Here is a 19,381-nt window from a genome sequence, read left to right on the forward strand (position 1 = left end):
GGCATTTGGATTTTGGAGCACAGAATTCTCTGGATTTCTTCTGGGAGGCGAGGAGCCACCTGGTTTTTCCAGAGCCTTTGTGCTACCAGTGACGTGGAAGCCCCCTATATTTCCATTAACAGATAGACCTTATTGGGACCATTTTACGTAACGTTTGGGATCACATTTATCCGGCGCTCTACTTTGGGTATCCATCTTTATCTCCTCATATTGCAAGTCTCGTTAAAGGGTTGATGGTGACTTGTGGGGTCGCTACTTCCAACAGGTGGCGCTATAGAGCTCAAGTCCTCTTTTATTTTCTCTTTAGAGGCAATTTGCATCTTTATTTCCAAATGACGTGATTCTGATGAAACCCTCGAGGAGGGATCCATTCACTACAATGAGGCAGCAGAGTTACTCTGGACTCCATCTGGCCTCTGTTCAGCGGTGTCCTTCTTTTCAGAAGTGCGCAAAACTGTCTGACCGCGCTTTTATGCAATCCTAAAAACACGGACCCTGCCGGATCACAGGCCAGACGGGTCCACAGTGCCTCCCTCTGCCTCATTATTGGGAGCTAGTTATGGAGCCCGTTCTAAGGCCGGGTAGTGAGCAATTTATTGCTACTTTTATACAGTGTCTTCAATAAAATGGCGATGGAGCTCCCGGAATGCGCACGTGTTGACTCCTACGCCATTTTATTGAAGTAGTGTACTTCATCTGCTATGATGACGTTGTAGTATGCTTCAATAAAATGGCGCCAGAGTCGACGTGTGCGCATCCCATGATGTTTGGCGTCTTTTTGTTGAAGACACTGTCTGCAAATTCACACACAGTATCTTCAATAAAATGGCACCGTAGTGCTGTCTGTGCACGCCCTGACTCCGGTGCCACACGATGCAGGTGCCGGTCATCTCGTGTTCGGACAGAAGGCCGCATCCACTGTTGTCTTATAAGATCTTCTGCCGGGGGTTCGGTCTGAATCACGTGTTCACAGAAACCCCGGTGTAAGCGCTCAGCGCAGAGCGCAGGATAAATGTGCACCGAGCCTTACTGGGATCATTGGGAGGCAGAATGAAAACAATCAACAGCAGGTGAAGAATAGTTTTTATTTATCAGGTTTCTATGTTTGGCTGCTGTCACACACTAAAAGACACTTTGTTGTAAATAAGTTTTTGCATCACCACATTGTGAGATGAAATTTGTTCCGCATGTGATTAAAATTGATAAGGCAGCTTTATTCTTCGGGTCAGTACGATGGTAGTGATACTAATATATATATTTATATTTTGGCTCTTTTTGCACAATAAAAACTTCTATAGAAAACTAATTTTTGCATGGCTTTATTCTGAGAGCTATAGCTTTTATTTTCCCGCTGGTGGAGCTGTAAGGTGGTTTGTGTTTTGTGGGACAAGTTATTTACACTTGTCTTTTTATGGGCAGCACGGTGGCTCAGTGGTTAGCACAGCAGCCTTGCAGCGCTGGGGTCCTGGGTTCTAATCCCACCCAGGACAACATCTGCAAAGAGTTTGTATGTTCTCTCCGTGTTTGCGTGGGTTTCCTCCGGGCTCTCCGGTTTCCTCCCACATTCCAAAGACATACTGATAGGGATTCTAGATTGTGATCGGGGACAGTGATGATAATGTGTGCAAAACTGTAAAGCGCTGCGGAATATGTTAGCGCTATATAAAAATAAAAGATTATTATTATTATTGCTTTTTGTTCAGTGGTATGATGACACAGCGGCGTGTTTTGCCTCATATTTTTTTTCTTTCTTTTACATTGTTCACTGAAGGGGTTAACTAGTGGGACTGGTTTATAGGTCGTCTCGGACGCCGCGATGCCAAATGTGTGCTTAATTTTTATGATGAAAAAATTCTGAATATATGTAATTTATTTTTTTCGTAATCTTTTTACAATATTTTTTTTTTTATTTCTTCCGTCTGTGGGACTTTCTCTTGTGGCGCAGAGAATGATCCGTCCCGCTGCCTGCCTTCTAAATGCAGCAATCAATATCAGTCGCAGCATTTAGGGGGTTAAACTGCCCGGGGGAGGTGTTGATGCCGCTGCTGCGGTGAGTGGCGGGTGTCAGCTGTCATATCAGTATATAAGTGTATATACTGCAAATGGCGGGGAGCACTTCCCAACCATGACGTGCACAGTACAGAGCAAAAGTTTGAACACAGATGTGCAGCATCAGGACTGTCTGATTACACAGCAGCTGGTAAAGGGACCCCTCACTGTGTGCGCAGAGCCTGTGTTCTCCCCCTGCTGTCCCTATATGTAGCCCCCATCTATACAAACACTTGTCGTACATGTCTGCCTCCTGCACGATGATGAATATCCCCTGCTGTATCAGCGCTTATCTGCTCTCATCCTCCTAAATCTTCACCAGCAGAGAAGATCCCTACAAGGTGACCCGTCAGGACATAAAGAACCCTGGACAAACAGCCTTCTGCCCCCCAGGCCCTCTCACCGAGCCTCCTGCCCTCATCCCTAAGGGGTGCTCTGCTATGCCCACCACCTGTAATTCACAGGTTCATTCTCTCCATATGCTTTCTGAGGCCCTCGTACAGGACTCTACCCCCCCCCCCCCAAAGGTCCTCTGAGAGGTCCACCTCCAGGACCCTTCCTCCACCCCCTCTATTCCATGTTCTCTTTGACATTCCCTCCTCCAAGACCCTTCCTGCATCCCCCTCCTCTCCATGTTCTCTCTGAGAGGCCCTCCTCCAGGACTCCTACTCCCCCTGAGGTTCTCTCTGAGAGGCCCTCCTCCAGGTCTTCTCCTCCCCCTGAGGTTCTCTCGGAGAAGCCCTCCTCCAGGTCTCCTACTCCCCCTGATGTTCTCTCCGAGAGGTTCTCTCCGAGAGGCCCTCCTCCAGGTCTCCTACTCCCCCTGAGGTTCTCTCTGAGAGGCCCTCCTCCAGGTCTCCTGCTCCCCCTGAGGTTCTCTCTGAGAGGCCCTCCTCCAGGTCTCCTACTCCCACTGATGTTCTCTCTGAGAGGCCCTCCTCCAGGTCTTCTCCTCCCCCTGAGGTTCTCTCGGAGAAGCCCTCCTCCAGGTCTCCTACTCCCCCTGATGTTCTCTCCGAGAGGTTCTCTCCGAGAGGCCCTCCTCCAGGTCTCCTACTTCCCCTGAGGTTCTCTCTGAGAGGCCCTCCTCCAGGTCTCCTACTCCCCCTGAGGTTCTCTCTGAGAGGCCCTCCTCCAGGTCTCCTACTCCCACTGATGTTCTCTCTGAGAGGCCCTCCTCCAGGTCTCCTACTCCCACTGATGTTCTCTCTGAGAGGCCCTCCTCCAGGTCTCCTACTCCCCCTGAGGTTCTCTCTGAGAGGCCCTCCTCCAGGTCTTCTCCTCCCCCTGAGGTTCTCTCTGAGAAGCCCTCCTCCAGGTCTCCTACTCCCCCTGAGGTTCTCTCTGAGAGGCCCTCCTCCAGGTCTCCTACTCCCCCTGATGTTCTCTCCGAGAGGTTCTCTCCGAGAGGCCCTCCTCCAGGTCTCCTACTCCCCCTGAGGTTCTCTCTGAGAGGCCCTCCTCCAGGTCTCCTACTCCCCCTGAGGTTCTCTCTGAGAGGCCCTCCTCCAGGTCTCCTACTCCCCCTGATGTTCTCTCTGAGAGGTCCTCCTCCAGGTCTCCTACTCCCCCTGAGGTTCTCTCTGAGAGGCCCTCCTCCAAAACTCCTACTCCCCCTGAGGTTCTCCGAGAGGCCCTCCTCCAGGACTCCTACTCCCCCTGAGGTTCTCTGAGAGGCCCTCCTCCTGGTCTCCTACTCCCCCTGAGGTTCTCTCTGAGAGGACCTCCTCCAGGTCTCCTACTCCCCCTGAGGTTCTCTGTGAGAGGCCCTCCTCCAGGACTCATACTCCCCCTGAGGTTCTCCGAGAGGCCCTCCTCCAGGACTCCTACTCCCCCTGAGGTTCTCTGAGAGGCCCTCCTCCAGGTCTCCTACTTCCCCTGAGGTTATCTCTGAGAGGCCCTCCTCCAGGACTCCTACTCCCCCTGAGGTTCTCTGAGAGGCCCTCCTCCAGGTCTCCTACTCCCCCTGAGTTTCTCTGAGAGGCCCTCCTCCAGGTCTCCTACTCCCCCTGAGGTTCTCTCTGAGAGGCCCTCCTCCAGGTCTCCTACTCCCCTGATGTTCTCTCTGAGAGGCCCTCCTCCAGGTCTCCTACTCCCCCTGAGGTTCTCTCTGAGAGGCCCTCCTCCAGGTCTTCTCCTCCCCCTGAGGTTCTCTCTGAGAAGCCCTCCTCCAGGTCTCCTACTCCCTCTGATGTTCTCTCCGAAAGGTTCTCTCCGAGAGGCCCTCCTCCAGGACTCCTACTCCCCCTGAGGTTCTCTGAGAGGCCCTCCTCCAGGTCTCCTACTCCCCCTGAGGTTCTCTCTGAGAGGCCCTCCTCCAGGTCTCCTACTCCCCCTGATGTTCTCTCCGAGAGGTTCTCTCCGAGAGGCCCTCCTCCAGGACTCCTACTCCCCCTGAGGTTCTCCGAGAGGCCCTCCTCCAGGACTCCTACTCTCCCTGAGGTTCTCTGTGAGAGGCCCTCCTCCAGGTCTCCTACTCCCCCTGAGGTTCTCTCTGAGAGGCCCTCCGAGAGGCCCTCCTCCAGGACTCCTACTCCCCCTGAGGTTCTCCGAGAGGCCCTCCTCCAGGACTCCTACTCCCCCTGAGGTTCTCTCTGAGAGGCCCTCCTCCAGGTCTCCTACTCCCCCTGATGTTCTCTCCGAGAGGCCCTCCTCCAGGACTCCTACTCCCCCTGAGGTTCTCCGAGAGGCCCTCCTCCAGGTCTCCTACTCCCCCTGAGGTTCTCTCTGAGAGGCCGCCCTCCAGGTCTCCTACTCCCCCTGATGTTCTCTCCGAGAGGTTCTCTCCGAGAGGCCCTCCTCCAGGACTCCTACTCCCCCTGAGGTTCTCCGAGAGGCCCTCCTCCAGGACTCCTACTCCCCCTGAGGTTCTCTGAGAGGCCCTCCTCCAGGTCTCCTACTCCCCCTGAGGTTCTCTGAGAGGCCCTCCTCCAGGTCTCCTACTCCCCCTGAGGTTCTCTCTGAGAGGCCCTCCTCCAGGTCTCCTACTCCCCCTGATGTTCTCTCCGAGAGGTTCTCTCCGAGAGGCCCTCCTCCAGGTCTCCTACTCCCCCTGAGGTTCTCTCTGAGAGGCCCTCCTCCAGGTCTCCTACTCCCCCTGAGGTTCTCTCTGAGAGGCCCTCCTCCAGGTCTCCTACTCCCACTGATGTTCTCTCTGAGAGGTCCTCCTCCAGGTCTCCTACTCCCCCTGAGGTTCTCTCTGAGAGGCCCTCCTCCAAAACTCCTACTCCCCCTGAGGTTCTCCGAGAGGCCCTCCTCCAGGACTCCTACTCCCCCTGAGGTTCTCTGAGAGGCCCTCCTCCTGGTCTCCTACTCCCCCTGAGGTTCTCTCTGAGAGGACCTCCTCCAGGTCTCCTACTCCCCCTGAGGTTCTCTGTGAGAGGCCCTCCTCCAGGACTCATACTCCCCCTGAGGTTCTCCGAGAGGCCCTCCTCCAGGACTCCTACTCCCCCTGAGGTTCTCTGAGAGGCCCTCCTCCAGGTCTCCTACTTCCCCTGAGGTTATCTCTGAGAGGCCCTCCTCCAGGACTCCTACTCCCCCTGAGGTTCTCTGAGAGGCCCTCCTCCAGGTCTCCTACTCCCCCTGAGTTTCTCTGAGAGGCCCTCCTCCAGGTCTCCTACTCCCCCTGAGGTTCTCTCTGAGAGGCCCTCCTCCAGGTCTCCTACTCCCCTGATGTTCTCTCTGAGAGGCCCTCCTCCAGGTCTCCTACTCCCCCTGAGGTTCTCTCTGAGAGGCCCTCCTCCAGGTCTTCTCCTCCCCCTGAGGTTCTCTCCGAGAGGTTCTCTCCGAGAGGCCCTCCTCCAGGACTCCTACTCCCCCTGAGGTTCTCTGAGAGGCCCTCCTCCAGGTCTCCTACTCCCCCTGAGGTTCTCTCTGAGAGGCCCTCCTCCAGGTCTCCTACTCCCCCTGATGTTCTCTCCGAGAGGTTCTCTCCGAGAGGCCCTCCTCCAGGACTCCTACTCCCCCTGAGGTTCTCCGAGAGGCCCTCCTCCAGGACTCCTACTCTCCCTGAGGTTCTCTGTGAGAGGCCCTCCTCCAGGTCTCCTACTCCCCCTGAGGTTCTCTCTGAGAGGCCCTCCGAGAGGCCCTCCTCCAGGACTCCTACTCCCCCTGAGGTTCTCCGAGAGGCCCTCCTCCAGGACTCCTACTCCCCCTGAGGTTCTCTCTGAGAGGCCCTCCTCCAGGTCTCCTACTCCCCCTGATGTTCTCTCCGAGAGGCCCTCCTCCAGGACTCCTACTCCCCCTGAGGTTCTCCGAGAGGCCCTCCTCCAGGTCTCCTACTCCCCCTGAGGTTCTCTCTGAGAGGCCGCCCTCCAGGTCTCCTACTCCCCCTGATGTTCTCTCCGAGAGGTTCTCTCCGAGAGGCCCTCCTCCAGGACTCCTACTCCCCCTGAGGTTCTCCGAGAGGCCCTCCTCCAGGACTCCTACTCCCCCTGAGGTTCTCTGAGAGGCCCTCCTCCAGGTCTCCTACTCCCCCTGAGGTTCTCTGAGAGGCCCTCCTCCAGGTCTCCTACTCCCCCTGAGGTTCTCTCCGAGAGGCCCTCCTCCAGGACTCCTACTCCCCCTGAGGTTCTCTCCGAGAGGCCCTCCTCCAGGACTCCTACTCCCCCTGAGGTTCTCTGAGAGGCCCTCCTCCAGGTCTCCTCCCCCTGAGGTTCTCTGTGAGAGGCCTGCCTCTAGGACCCTTAGATTAGGGCACATCACTTCAGCTAATAGGTCACTACAAACTGTTTCTTGTCATCATATTGTGACTGTTTTCCCTTGTGTATCGCCGCTGCACTTCACCTTCTCACTTGGAGTGGGAAGGTTTTTTGTATATAACTCTCACTGTATCATCTTGGATCTGTGGGGAAGAGGTGCAGTGTGCTGCAGGGGGCGGGAGGTGCAGTGTGCTGCAGGGGGCGGGAGGTGCAGTGTGCTGCAGGGGGCGGGAGGTGCAGTGTGCTGCAGGGGGCGGGAGGTGCAGTGTGCTGCAGGGGGCGGGAGGGGCAGTGTGCTGCAGGGGGCGGGAGGTGCAGTGTGCTGCAGGGAGCGGGAGGGGCAGTGTGCTGCAGGGAGCGGGAGGTGCAATGTGCTGCAGGTCATAAGACTATAATAGCTGGCACTGTCCAGCACTGCTCATACCCACCATACCTCGGATACACTGCCGGTGATCCGTCATCACACACCTGGTGTCTGTGACCTCCCCATACTGAGATATGTCTGACTGATGTGCACTGATATCCTTCCATGGCAGAGGCAAGAGGGGGCATAACTTCAGTATTGCAACCTGTAGAGTTCCCCCACCCTGCGGTACAAATACATAGAGTATGGGGTCTGCGCTTAGTGAAGGAGGTACATGATGAATGCGCAATACTCAGTCTATGGTCTATAATGTGGGGGCCGTACAGAGTCCTTTCTTAGTGATTGGGGCACATGATGTGGGGCAGTACGGCATCTGTGCACATGATGTGGGGCAGTACGGTGTCTGTGCACATGATGTGGGGCAGTGCGGCGTCTGTGCACATGATGTGGGGGCAGTACGGCGTCTGTGCACATCATGTGGGGGCAGTACGGCGTCTGTGCACATGATGTGGGGCAGTACGGCGTCTGTGCACATGATGTGGGGCAGTACGGCGTCTGTGCACATGATGTGGGGCAGTACGGCGTCTGTGCACATGATGTGGGGCAGTACGGCGTCTGTGCACATGATGTGGGGCAGTACGGCGTCTGTGCACATGATGTGGGGCAGTACGGCGTCTGCACATGATGTGGGGCAGTACGGCGTCTGTGCACATGATGTGGGGCAGTACGGCGTCTGTGCACATGATGTGGGACAGTACGGCGTCTGTGCACATGATGTGGGGCAGTACGGCGTCTGTGCACATGATGTGGGGCAGTACGGCGTCTGTGCACATGATGTGGGGCAGTACGGCGTCTGTACACATGATGTGGGGCAGTACGGCGTCTGTACACATGATGTGGGGCAGTATGGCGTCTGTACACATGATGTGGGGGCAGTACGGCGTCCGCACATGATGTGGGGGCAGTATGGCGTCTGTACACATGATGTGGGGGCAGTACGGCGTCTGCACATGATGTGGGGCAGTACGGCGTCTGCACCTGATGTGGGGCAGTACGGCGTCTGTACACATGATGTGGGGCAGTACGGCGTCTGTACACATGATGTGGGGCAGTACGGCGTCTGTACACATGATGTGGGGCAGTACGGCGTCTGTACACATGATGTGGGGCAGTACGGCGTCTGCTCTGATGCTGCACGTGGTGTTGCCGGGTTTCGGTGTTTCAGTCTCGGCTGATTATCTGCTTTGTTTCCTTGCAGACTGGAGAATGATGAAGCAGCCATGACCCCCTTCTTCCTTGGCACGCTGGCCTCTATGGGCACCACAGCCACCACCTCCTGCAGTGGACCTGCCTGTAACAATGTCTCCACCAAGGACTATTGCTACAGCGCCCGCATCCGCAGCACCGTACTGCAGGGCCTGCCGTTCGGAGGAGTGCCCACCGTTCTGGCGCTGGACTTCATGTGCTTTCTGGTGAGTACCTCCGGGGGGCTCAGTGCAGGGGATTCATGTGTCCAGTGCCCCCATAAGGTGTCCGGCTACTGAGGTCTTGTGTCCACGGGCCGGGTGAGGGCATCAGGGGTCGTGTAGAGAGATGAGGAGGGCTGCTGCGCCCTCGGTCACGGTGTCATCTACATGACGGCACAACAAACGCTGCCTCTGATCGGCGGTAAAATCCTTGCCGTGGTTCCCACGCTGCCAAATGACGGCACGAATCCGCAGCTGTAATTGTAGGTAAAAGTTGATCTCCGGTCACTTACGTCGGCTGATGGGACTACTACTCCCTTCAGCTGCCTCCTGCTGCCGCTAATAACAGCGAGAACAGGAGCTGCTGATGGGAGAATTCAACAGCTGGAGCTCAAAATAAATATTAAAAAAAAAAAAGTGGGTTCCACTATATTTTTGAGAAGCAGCTAGGCAAAACTGACAGCTGGGAGCTGCAACCCTCAGCTGTTTCATCATGGCTGGTTATCACGAATAGAGGGGTCCCCACACTTTCTTTTTTTACCGTTTAGCCGAACCTGAACATCCAGGGGTTTGCCTATCACTATTAGAGGAGGACCCCCGCCAGCCATGATGCCCCCACGTGTCCTAAAGTCAGGATGTCCTCAATGAGTATGTCTACATGTCTCCTCCAGGCTCTGCTCTTTGTCTTCTCCATTCTGAGGAAGGTGGCGTGGGACTACGGACGGCTGGCACTGGTCACTGACGCGGACAGGTGGGTCCATTCACTGACTGTATGGTGGCTGATCATATACAGGAGGGAATGATTACAGGACTGAGGGTGTGTGCATATAATGGACGATACACTACTGAGGGTGTGTGCACACAGCTGATGCATAGTGGACGGTACGGGACTGTGGGTGTCTACACACAGACGCATAGTGGACGGTACAGGACTGAGGGTGTGTGCACACAGCAGACGCATAGTGGACGGTACAGGACTGAGGGTGTGTGCACACAGCAGACGCATAGTGGACGGTACAGGACTGAGGGTGTGTGCACACAGCAGACGCATAGTGGACGGTACAGTACTGAGGGTGTGTGCACACAGCAGATGCATAGTGGACGGTACAGGACTGAGGGTGTGTGCACACAACAGACGCATAGTGGGCGGTACAGGACTGAGGGTGCGTGCACACAGCCGATTTCATGAGGTTTCCCATCGTGCCGACACCAATATGTCTCGGATCAGGGGTGACCTTTGACGAGCACACGGCTATCACATGTGCAGGGGGGCTTATCTTAGTTATCCCACCACTGCTACAATGTGATGAAAACACACACAAGGCTATTGACCTATCAATTTACTGCAGGGGCTTATATTAGTTCTCCCACTGCTGCTACAATATCATGAACTGCAGGGATTTATGTATATCCCGCATTTCCAGTTCTGCTTCGGAACTTGCAGCTCTCTGGCGCCCCCTTACCCTCAGGTCAGTCAGGGAACTGCACCTGGGATAATTAGTCGTCGGATGGGCCGCTTCACTGTGGACTGGCTAGCAGGCATGCTGCAGTGAGGGAATTATAAATGCTCAGGCCACAGCCAGACAATAGCTTAGAAAATCGTGTTCCGTCGCTGCCAGCTGTACCCACCTAGCCCAGAACACACTTCGCTGCCACCAGCTCAGATTTCTCACAGAGAGGGGTTCGAGCCAACCCAAATTAGTAGCATAATTAACTTCAGAAGACTTGGGGTACATTTAGAGCAAGGGAACAAAACTAGTAAATATTATAACTTTTACTCCATAAAAAGATAAGGCAGTGTTTATAAAAGGTATATCAAGATTTTACAATATGAGACAATTTAAAGTATGTACAGCAATTATAAAAAAAACATGGACTAAAGAAAGATAAAACTCACATTTGCTTTGATCATTTCAGCTAAACATGCCGGTAGGCAGAGCCAAATATCCCAGTGCATCAGGAGGTCTTTCTGTAGTGAAATCCCAGGCAAGAATGAAGGCTAGGTTGAGTGCAGTAACTTATACCTGCAGGCCTGTGACATCACTAGAGGGGCTGGTTTGCCTGCACCCTCCCCTCTCCTCAAAGTTACAGATTGTACCAACAATACTTATAATTCTCATATCTTGGCTTCAGAACATGGCAGAGTCACAGCACACCCATCATTCCTCTTAAATTAAAATTTGCTTTCTAATGATTCCGCACTCGGACTAGTTGGTCCACACGGTTCCGGAGAAATCTGCACTTTGTACTCGTTGTGTTAAGCTGCTCGCGCTTACAGTGATTGACAGATCTACCGATGGGAATTCGCAATATGTACTCCTTATTTTTCTAGCCCAAATCGGTGGCTCAATATCTTACTATAATAGAACAAAGAACGTCATGTCTTTTGAGAGAGACTAGACCAGTTTCAGCTGGTGCTAGATGGGAGAATTGTCTATTGCAGCTACAGAGGTCGTAAACATTCTTGTGGTGGGAGGGAATGAGAGGTTTAGGATTCACACACACACAGCAGAAGCAAAGAGAGAAGAGGGGGTCAGAGCCCACAGCGTGCATGATAACAGGGAAAATGAAAAATCATACTCCATTTTATACATTATCGTGACAAGGTTTATTTTATTAATTCTGTGGAAGCATGGCTGAAAAGCAATGTCTGACTTTTATTTGTTCATATCATAGATCTTTTATTTATTATTACTTTTGTCAGGTTCAAGTTACTTCTGTGACCATTGTGGGTGTCTCTGTCATTAAACGAGGGGGGCCAACAATTTTGACCACGTGTGTGTACCTGGTCGCCGTTGTGCCCCCGCTCTGATGGATAAGTTCAGGATTTGGACATCAGGAATTGAGTGGTGATTCTCTTTCCGATTGCCTTCATCATTGACTGCCTGACATGTGCAGTGTACAGAAGAGGTTCTTCAGCAGCTGCAAACTGTACAATATTGTACCGAGCGGCTTCAGAGCTTCCCATGTACTATAGGTGCTGGTTATATGGTCAGGCGACTTGCTCGCGAGTTGTCCTCATACTCTCCCCAGTAGGGGCACCCTATGTTTTCCTGTACTTAGTGTGTGGTTCTGTTTGTCGCCCCTTTCAGGCAGCGCCATCGGCTTCGATTCCAGGAGGAGCGGGAATAGTATGTCCTGTGTGTTGTGTGTCCTCTCTAATATCTGGGGTCCTGGCGGAGGCTCTCTGTCCTCTCTAATATCTGGGATCATGGCGGAGGCTCTCTGTCCTCTCTAATATCTGGGATCATGGCGGAGGCTCTCTGTCCTCTCTAATATCTGGGATCATGGCGGAGGCTCTTTGTCCTCCCTAATACCGGGGGATCCTGGCGGAGGCTCTCTGTCCTCCCTAATACCGGGGGATCCTGGCCAAGGCTCTCTGTCCTCTCTAACACTCTGATGCATGCCGGCTCTGTCTCTTACTCTCTCTGGAGCGCCCGTCCCATCATGAGACCAGTCTGCAGCCTGTGGATTTATTCCCAGCAGATGCTGGAGGTTGTAGTTCCACTGTTGAGGGGAGAGCCATCAGTGCCTCTGACCTTGGTGTGGTGGTCTTGGGTTTGGTGGGCCAGGTGCCTCCGCATTTTGCATGAGAAAGGCATCGCCTGCTCTTTTGAGTGATGATTAACCCTTCCTCCAACTAGTGTCTCTTCTGGCCTCTCTTGATTCATCTCCTTGTCTATAATGAGCCTCCTCTCCCTCCATAGCGTGGCCTCCGCGATGCACTCCGACAGCCATGACAGGTACGAGCGCCTTACGTCCGTCTCCAGCTCCGTGGACTTCGACCAGAGAGATAACGTGAGTACAATGATGGCGGCGTCACAGCGCCTCAAGCGTTGACCATGGCATCTAAGGGGCTAATGGCCAGGATTGGAGTTACCTCTGATCCTGGTGTTATCAGGGCTGTGGAGTCGGTAAGCCAAAACTCCGACTCCTCAATTTCTGTGACTCTGACTCCCTCATACGTGGCCCATGTGTAAGTGACACATTTACTCTAGTAAAATGGTGACATCAGGCTTTTAAAGGGAACCTGTCACCCCGGTTTTTCAGTACGAGATAAAATTACTGTTAAATAGGGCCTGAGCTGTGCGTTACTATAGTGTATTTTGTGTACCCTGATTTCACCCCTAAGCTGCCGAAATAACTTACCAAAGTCGCCGTTTTTGCCTGTCAATCAGGCTGGTCAGGTCAGATGGGCGTGGCGACATCGCTGGTTCTTCCCCCAGATCTTGCATATATTTCCGTTGGTGGCGTAGTGGTTTGCGCATACCCATCTTCTGAATCCACTGGGCAGGAGAAGAAAAAACGCGCGATCGGCGCTATTTCCCTGGTGATCTGTGGGGGCGGCCATCTTCCTGAGGCCGCGTGTGCGCATATGGTCTCCTCTGCTGCCCGGGGCTTCAGGAAAATGGCTGCGGTATGCCGCGCGTGCGCAGATGGAGATCGCGGCGGCCATTTTCCTGAAGCCGAGTTCGCATCTCAACTTCAGGAAAATGGCCGCCGCGATCTCCATCTGCGCACGCGCGGCATACCACGGCCATTTTAATGAAGCCCCGGGCAGCAGAGGACTCCATATGCACACGCGCGGCCTCAGGAAGATGGCCGCCCCCACACATCACCAGGGAAATAGCGCCGATCGCGCGTTTTTTCTTCTCCTGCCCAGTGGATTCAGAAGATGGGCATGCGCAAACCACTACGCCACCAACGGAAATATATGCAAGATCTGGAGGAAGAACCAGCGATGTCGCCACGCCCATCTGACCTGACCAGCCTGATTGACAGGCAAAAACGGCGACTTTGGTAAGTTATTTCGGCAGCTTAGGGGTGAAATCAGGGTACACAAAATACACTATAGTAACGCACAGCTCAGGCCCTATTTAACAGTATTTTTATCTCGTACTGAAAAACCGGGGTGACAGGTTCCCTTTAATCATCATTGTGATGCAATAAGCCAGGTATTTAGATAGCATTGCGGGAAATGTGGGGCTCTGGTGCAGGGGTGGATTAAGGGTAGCCAGGTCCCTGGGCTGTTCAGACACTATGGGCCCCCCGGTCATGTGATGGGGTCATCATATACCTGAACCAGATTATTCCAGAAAAATAGTTGCTGTGTGAAACTATAACCTGTCAAACATCCATTGATCTAGTCAATTTACCCTTCAGTTAGGAAGAAAAAAACAAAAAAAAACACAATACTATCAACATAAGTGCTAGGATTCACAGGAGATCTGTACTTAGTATGCAGTGTCTGTGTAGAGGTAATACAATGGTGACATTGTGCCCAGGAGCTCTGTATATAGTATACAGTGTATAGTGTCAGTGTATAGGTAACACTGACTCACCAGTGACGTCTCTAGGTGAAGTCTTTCATCATCATTATTATTATTATTATACTGCCCTCATGAGTATCCATCCTGACCCATATGATCTCCCCATCAGTCTCCATCGTATCCATCCTGCACGATCTGTCTCCAATCATGCCCCGTATGTACTTTCTGCCCATGTCTCCAGTCCTGCCCCCGGCGTGTCCGGCGCCTCTGCCCCCGGCGTGTCCGGCGCCTCTGCCCCCGGCGTGTCCGGCGCCTCTGCCCCCGGCGTGTCCGGCGCCTCTGCCCCCGGCGTGTCCGGCGCCTCTGCCCCCGGCGTGTCCGGCGCCTCTGCCCCCGGCGTGTCCGGCGCCTCTGCCCCCGGCAAGTTTAGACCTGTGTAAGAAGCACTTGCCTCCTGTTCACACTAGCAGTTCTTGTGATGAGTGCCGCGCTGCAGACGTTCCTAACCAGTGGCTTTGTGCTCTGATCTGTAGAACAGCTTTGCTACTGAGCATGTGCAAAAAGTGCAGCACAGATTCATCTCCACTAAAAGCCGAGATCCTCAGATCAGTTATAGAACAGACATTTATAAAACATTTCATAACTTCCCCAAATCCTGAAAAAATATCCATTCCATCCTGCAGTGTAGTACTGCATCCAGCATATTATACATGTTAGGGGTCGGACTCTGTCTATTTTATTATGACTCCGACTCCACCAAAATGGACATCGACGTCGACTCCACCGCCCTGGATACCATACAGCTGGCACCCATCAAATAATGGTGTGACATGACAGTATGGTGGCTCGCTGATGCTGCACATCGAGGGTTAGTACCAGGCTGTGCCCCAATATACCAGCACCAACCTGCGTAGTGGTCACTCCAGGCCACAGCCTCTGTATTCGGGCTTCGCAGAGCCCACCCTCCGCATGCTGAGTCTGGGGTACAGAAAGGTGGACTGCACACACATATATATCCCTGGCAGGAACACCTTGTCTTGTCTTGGGGTCTTTCCCCATCTATTGTACCCTCAGTAACACCTTGTTTTGGGGTCTTCCTCCGTATCATGGACCCTCAGTAACACCTGTCTTGTCGTCCTTGCAGGGATTCTGCTCCTGGCTGACCGCCATCTTCAGGATCAAGTGAGTTCTCTTCTCTCTAATCCAGAAATCTGCAGATTACACTCCTGATACCGGGGGAGGGGGAACCCAGGAATGGTGGATTGGCCAGTGATCACTGCTGGCAGTGGGGCAGCTCTTTAAAAGGGCTCTCCAAATATCAGTAGGTGGGGGGTCTTCCCTTTGGGGTGTCCCAAGCCAACCCCTCTGCCCCAGATATGGGGGCATAGATGTCTTCATAGACAGGTCATGAGGTTATAGGTGACACCATGACACAGAATGTTTTGTGTAGAGGTGTTGTATGATTGGGGTAGTAGTCTGTTGGGGGAAGTGGTTATTTACCTTGGTCTGATCGCCTGTCTTGTGTCTCCACCAGGGATGATGAGATCCGGGAGAAGTGCGGAGCCGATGCCGTCCATTACTTGTCCTTCCAGCGGCACATCATCGGTCTGCTGGTGGTGGTCGGAGTCTTGTCTGTCGGCATCGTTCTTCCTGTCAACTTCTCAGGAGACCTTCTCGGTGAGGACTTTATAAAGCTGTCCTCTGAGATGGTGCAATCCTCTGCAGCGCTGGATACAGAGCTATACCACCTGGAAGACAGAGGATATGAGGCCGTCCACCTCTACTAGAGGATGTAGAGAGGATACAAGGCCGTCCCACCTCCACTGGAGGATGTAGAGGGGATACGAGGCCGTCCCACCTCCACTGGAGGATGTAGGGGGGATACAAGGCCGTCCCTTCTCCACTGGAGGATGTAGAGGGGATACGAGGCCGTCCCAACTCCACTGGAGGATGTAGAGGAGATAAGAGGCCGTCCCACCTCAACTGGAGGATGTAGACTGGATAGGAGGCCGTCCCACCTCCACTGGAGGATGTAGAGGGGATACGAGGCCGTCCCACCTCCAGTGGAGGATATAGAGGGGATAGGAGGCCGTCCCACCTCCACTGGAGGATGTAGAGGGGATAGGAGGCCGTCCCACCTCCACTGGAGGATGTAGAGAGGATACAAGGCCGTCCCTTCTCCACTAGAGGATGTAGAGAGGATACAAGGCCGTCCCACCTCCACTGGAGGATGTAGAGGGGATACGAGGCCGTCCCGCCTCCACTGGAGGATGTAGGGGGGATACGAGGCCGTCCCACCTCCAGTGGAGGATATAGAGGAGATACGAGGCCGTCTCACCTCCACTGGAGGATGTAGAGGGGATACGAGGCCGTCCCACCTCCAGTGGAGGATATAGAGGGGATAGGAGGCCGTCCCACCTCCACTGGAGGATGTAGAGGGGATAGGAGGCCGTCCCACCTCCACTGGAGGATGTAGAGGGGATAAGAGGCCGTCCCACCTCCAGTGGAGGATATAGAGGGGATAGGAGGCCGTCCCACCTCCACTGGAGGATGTAGAGGGGATAGGAGGCCGTCCCACCTCCACTGGAGGATGTAGAGGGGATAAGAGGCCGTCCCACCTCCAGTGGAGGATATAGAGGGGATAGGAGGCCGTCCCACCTCCACTGGAGGATGTAGAGGGGATACAAGGCCGTCCCACCTCCACTGGAGGATGTAGAGGGGATACAAGGCCGTCCCACCTCCACTGGAGGATGTAGAGGGGATACAAGGCCGTCCCACCTCCACTGGAGGATGTAGAGGGGATAAGAGGCCGTCCCACCTCCAGTGGAGGATATAGAGGGGATAGGAGGCCGTCCCACCTCCACTGGAGGATGTAGAGGGGATAGGAGGCCGTCCCACCTCCACTGGAGGATGTAGAGGGGATAAGAGGCCGTCCCACCTCCAGTGGAGGATATAGAGGGGATAGGAGGCCGTCCCACCTCCACTGGAGGATGTAGAGGGGATACAAGGCCGTCCCACCTCCACTGGAGGATGTAGAGGGGATACAAGGCCGTCCCACCTCCACTGGAGGATGTAGAGGGGATACAAGGCCGTCCCACCTCCACTGGAGGATGTAGAGGGGATAAGAGGCCGTCCCACCTCCAGTGGAGGATGTAGAGGGGATAAGAGGCCGTCCCACCTCCAGTGGAGGATATAGAGGGGATAGGAGGCCGTCCCACCTCCACTGGAGGATGTAGAGGGGATACAAGGCCGTCCCACCTCCACTGGAGGATGTAGAGGGGATACGAGGCCGTCCCACCTCCACTAGAGGATGTAGAGGGGATACGAGGCCGTCCCACCTCCACTGGAGGATATCATTTTATGTTTAAAGTGACCTGTCGGCAGGATTGTGCTCAGTAACTACATGTGGACGAAAAGAGGGGTTGATCCAGCTTCCAGAATTTTTTGCCAAAAATTTAGTAGATAGGAGGTGCAAAAAATATGTTCAAAAATCAGTAAAATGACAGCATGGTAGCAACGCGTTTCAAACGCACATGCGTTCTCTGTCAAGGATCAGCCCCTCGTTTCGCCCACATGTGATTACATCTTGTCCTATGGATCTCGTGCCTCCAACCACCTAGGGCATGGGTGAGCTGCTCGTATTTCTTTTTTTACTTAATAACTACAGACAGTGTCAGGTCGGCACCATCATACTGATTACACCGATACCTGCGGATGAAATCCGTCTTGTGGTTGTTGCGAAATCTGGATTTTCTCCTTCGCCTCATTGGGGGACACTTAGCGGTGGATCGAGGGTTCATCATTTTAACTCTGCACTGTCAAAAGAGAGCGGAGGTAGCAAGAAACAGCTTTTCCTGACCTTCTGGCTGCAGCCGCACATTCTGCCACTTGGCAGATTAACCGGGTAGAGCCTCCTGTGGTTTGTCTACCAGTATTCCTGCCCGATGGGTCATCAATTAAAATTACAATGGACTGTCAGATAGCAAATCTGGTTCGGTCCGTCTTGCATCCTCTGGTTGAGTGCTCTACCCTTCCTTAGCCACCGCATGGGTTGCTCGAGTAGTGGTCTCCTGGTCGGACACCTTAACTACTTTGATTCTCATCAGTAACCTTTTCCTGAAGACAGTACAGCTGGTCAATCAAAATTTCTTGAGCGGGAGACTAGCTGGTTCAAGCCTCTCGGATGCAGCTAGTTGCGCGGTGCTGTCAGCAGCAAATGCCATTACACCCAGAAGGGCATTATGGCTGAGTATGGAAGCGTACTCTGCGTTCAAAAAGCCTCTGACATCACTCCCTAGGATCACATGTTTGCTATAGACCCAACCAGCAGTGGAAGAATTGTTCAGGACGGACTAGATCTAAGGGATCTTGGTTCCAAAAAGAGGGACCGAAAAATAAGACTGATCCTGGACCTCAAACTTTTACCAAGCTGGGCATGGTCCTCCTTCTTCGGATGGAGTTCCTCCGCTCAGCCATTACTTCAACGGAAAAAGGGTGGATTTTCTGGCATCCACCAACATTCGGGACTCTTACCTTCACATTCCTATTTTCCCCTCTTCAGAATTTCCTTCATTTTTCCATTCGCAACATTTTCAAGTCACGACCTTGTCCTTCGGCCTTGCTACTGCACACTGAGTGTTCGCAAGGGTCATGGCGGCCGTCATGTTCCTCTTGCACCCTAGAGGCGTGGTCGTCCTGCCCTTATCCGATAGACTTTCTAGCCGCTCCTCCAAGACTACGCTGAGTCGTCTATATCAATTGCTATACCCTCTCTCTCCTGGGCTGGCAGCTTCATCTAGACAGGTTTTTCCTCTTTTCCAGCCCAGCTGATATCCTTTTTGAGGATGATCCTGGACACTTCCAGAGCGTTGGTATTTCTCCCTTGAGACAAGGCCGTGGCCCTTCAACTCAGAACTCCCTTACTTGATCACTCATTCCATTCGATTTGCTGGGAGGTTCATGAGGAAAAAAAGGTGACAGCAATGGAAGCTGTTTTCTTCGCTCCGTTCGTTTTCTGTAGGTCAAACAGGCTTTCAGAGGACAGTGTCCGAGCTTCTTCCTCATCCAGGGGAGTTCCTCCCGGTTCAATGATTATTAGTGACTACCGATACCAGCCTTCTTCTCCCGATCTTTGTTCAGGGGATCTGAACGGTACGGCTAGTCCTACAGCAGGTCCTCTGCCTTCTGGCGGGTCACCCCATCCGAATTCAATTGGATAATGCCACGGCTGTGCCATACGTCAATCATCTAGCAGGTACCCTCGGTCAGGCAGCATGGACGAGGTACGTCACATTCTTTGATGTGCCGAGATCTATCATTCGGTGATCTCGGCAGTACACATCCCAGGAGTAGATCTCTGGGCGGTAGACTTCCTCAGCCATCAGGGTCGCGCCTCAAGTGAGTGGGAACTTCTCCCGGAAGTCTTCCATCAGATCTGCGTTCACTGGGGCACTCCAGATGTAGATCAGATGGCGTCCAGACTGAACGCCAATGTTCATGGTTCGGCCTCGAGATCCAAAAGCCATCGCAGTG

The 19,381-nt window shown here is 53.5% G+C and overlaps 1 protein-coding gene across 2 annotated transcripts in view; it reads left to right on the plus strand.

Moving 5' to 3' along the window:
- Nucleotides 1–19,381, plus strand: part of TMEM63B (transmembrane protein 63B) — a 53,124-nt gene that overhangs the window by 17,518 nt on the left and 16,225 nt on the right. Inside the window, exons 2-7 of one of the 2 annotated variants that reach the window (XM_069768262.1) lie at nucleotides 8,372–8,585; nucleotides 9,251–9,330; nucleotides 11,672–11,710; nucleotides 12,287–12,377; nucleotides 14,994–15,031; nucleotides 15,384–15,526. In XM_069768262.1, the coding sequence (XP_069624363.1) occupies nucleotides 8,394–8,585; nucleotides 9,251–9,330; nucleotides 11,672–11,710; nucleotides 12,287–12,377; nucleotides 14,994–15,031; nucleotides 15,384–15,526 (583 nt within the window). In that variant the 5' untranslated portion in view covers nucleotides 8,372–8,393. The remainder of the gene's footprint in view (nucleotides 1–8,371; nucleotides 8,586–9,250; nucleotides 9,331–11,671; nucleotides 11,711–12,286; nucleotides 12,378–14,993; nucleotides 15,032–15,383; nucleotides 15,527–19,381) is intronic. The other variant, XM_069768263.1, reaches the window with a different exon arrangement.

Source organism: Ranitomeya imitator, chromosome 5, assembly GCF_032444005.1.
Source record: "Ranitomeya imitator isolate aRanImi1 chromosome 5, aRanImi1.pri, whole genome shotgun sequence".
Taxonomy (NCBI): Eukaryota; Metazoa; Chordata; class Amphibia; order Anura; family Dendrobatidae; genus Ranitomeya; species Ranitomeya imitator.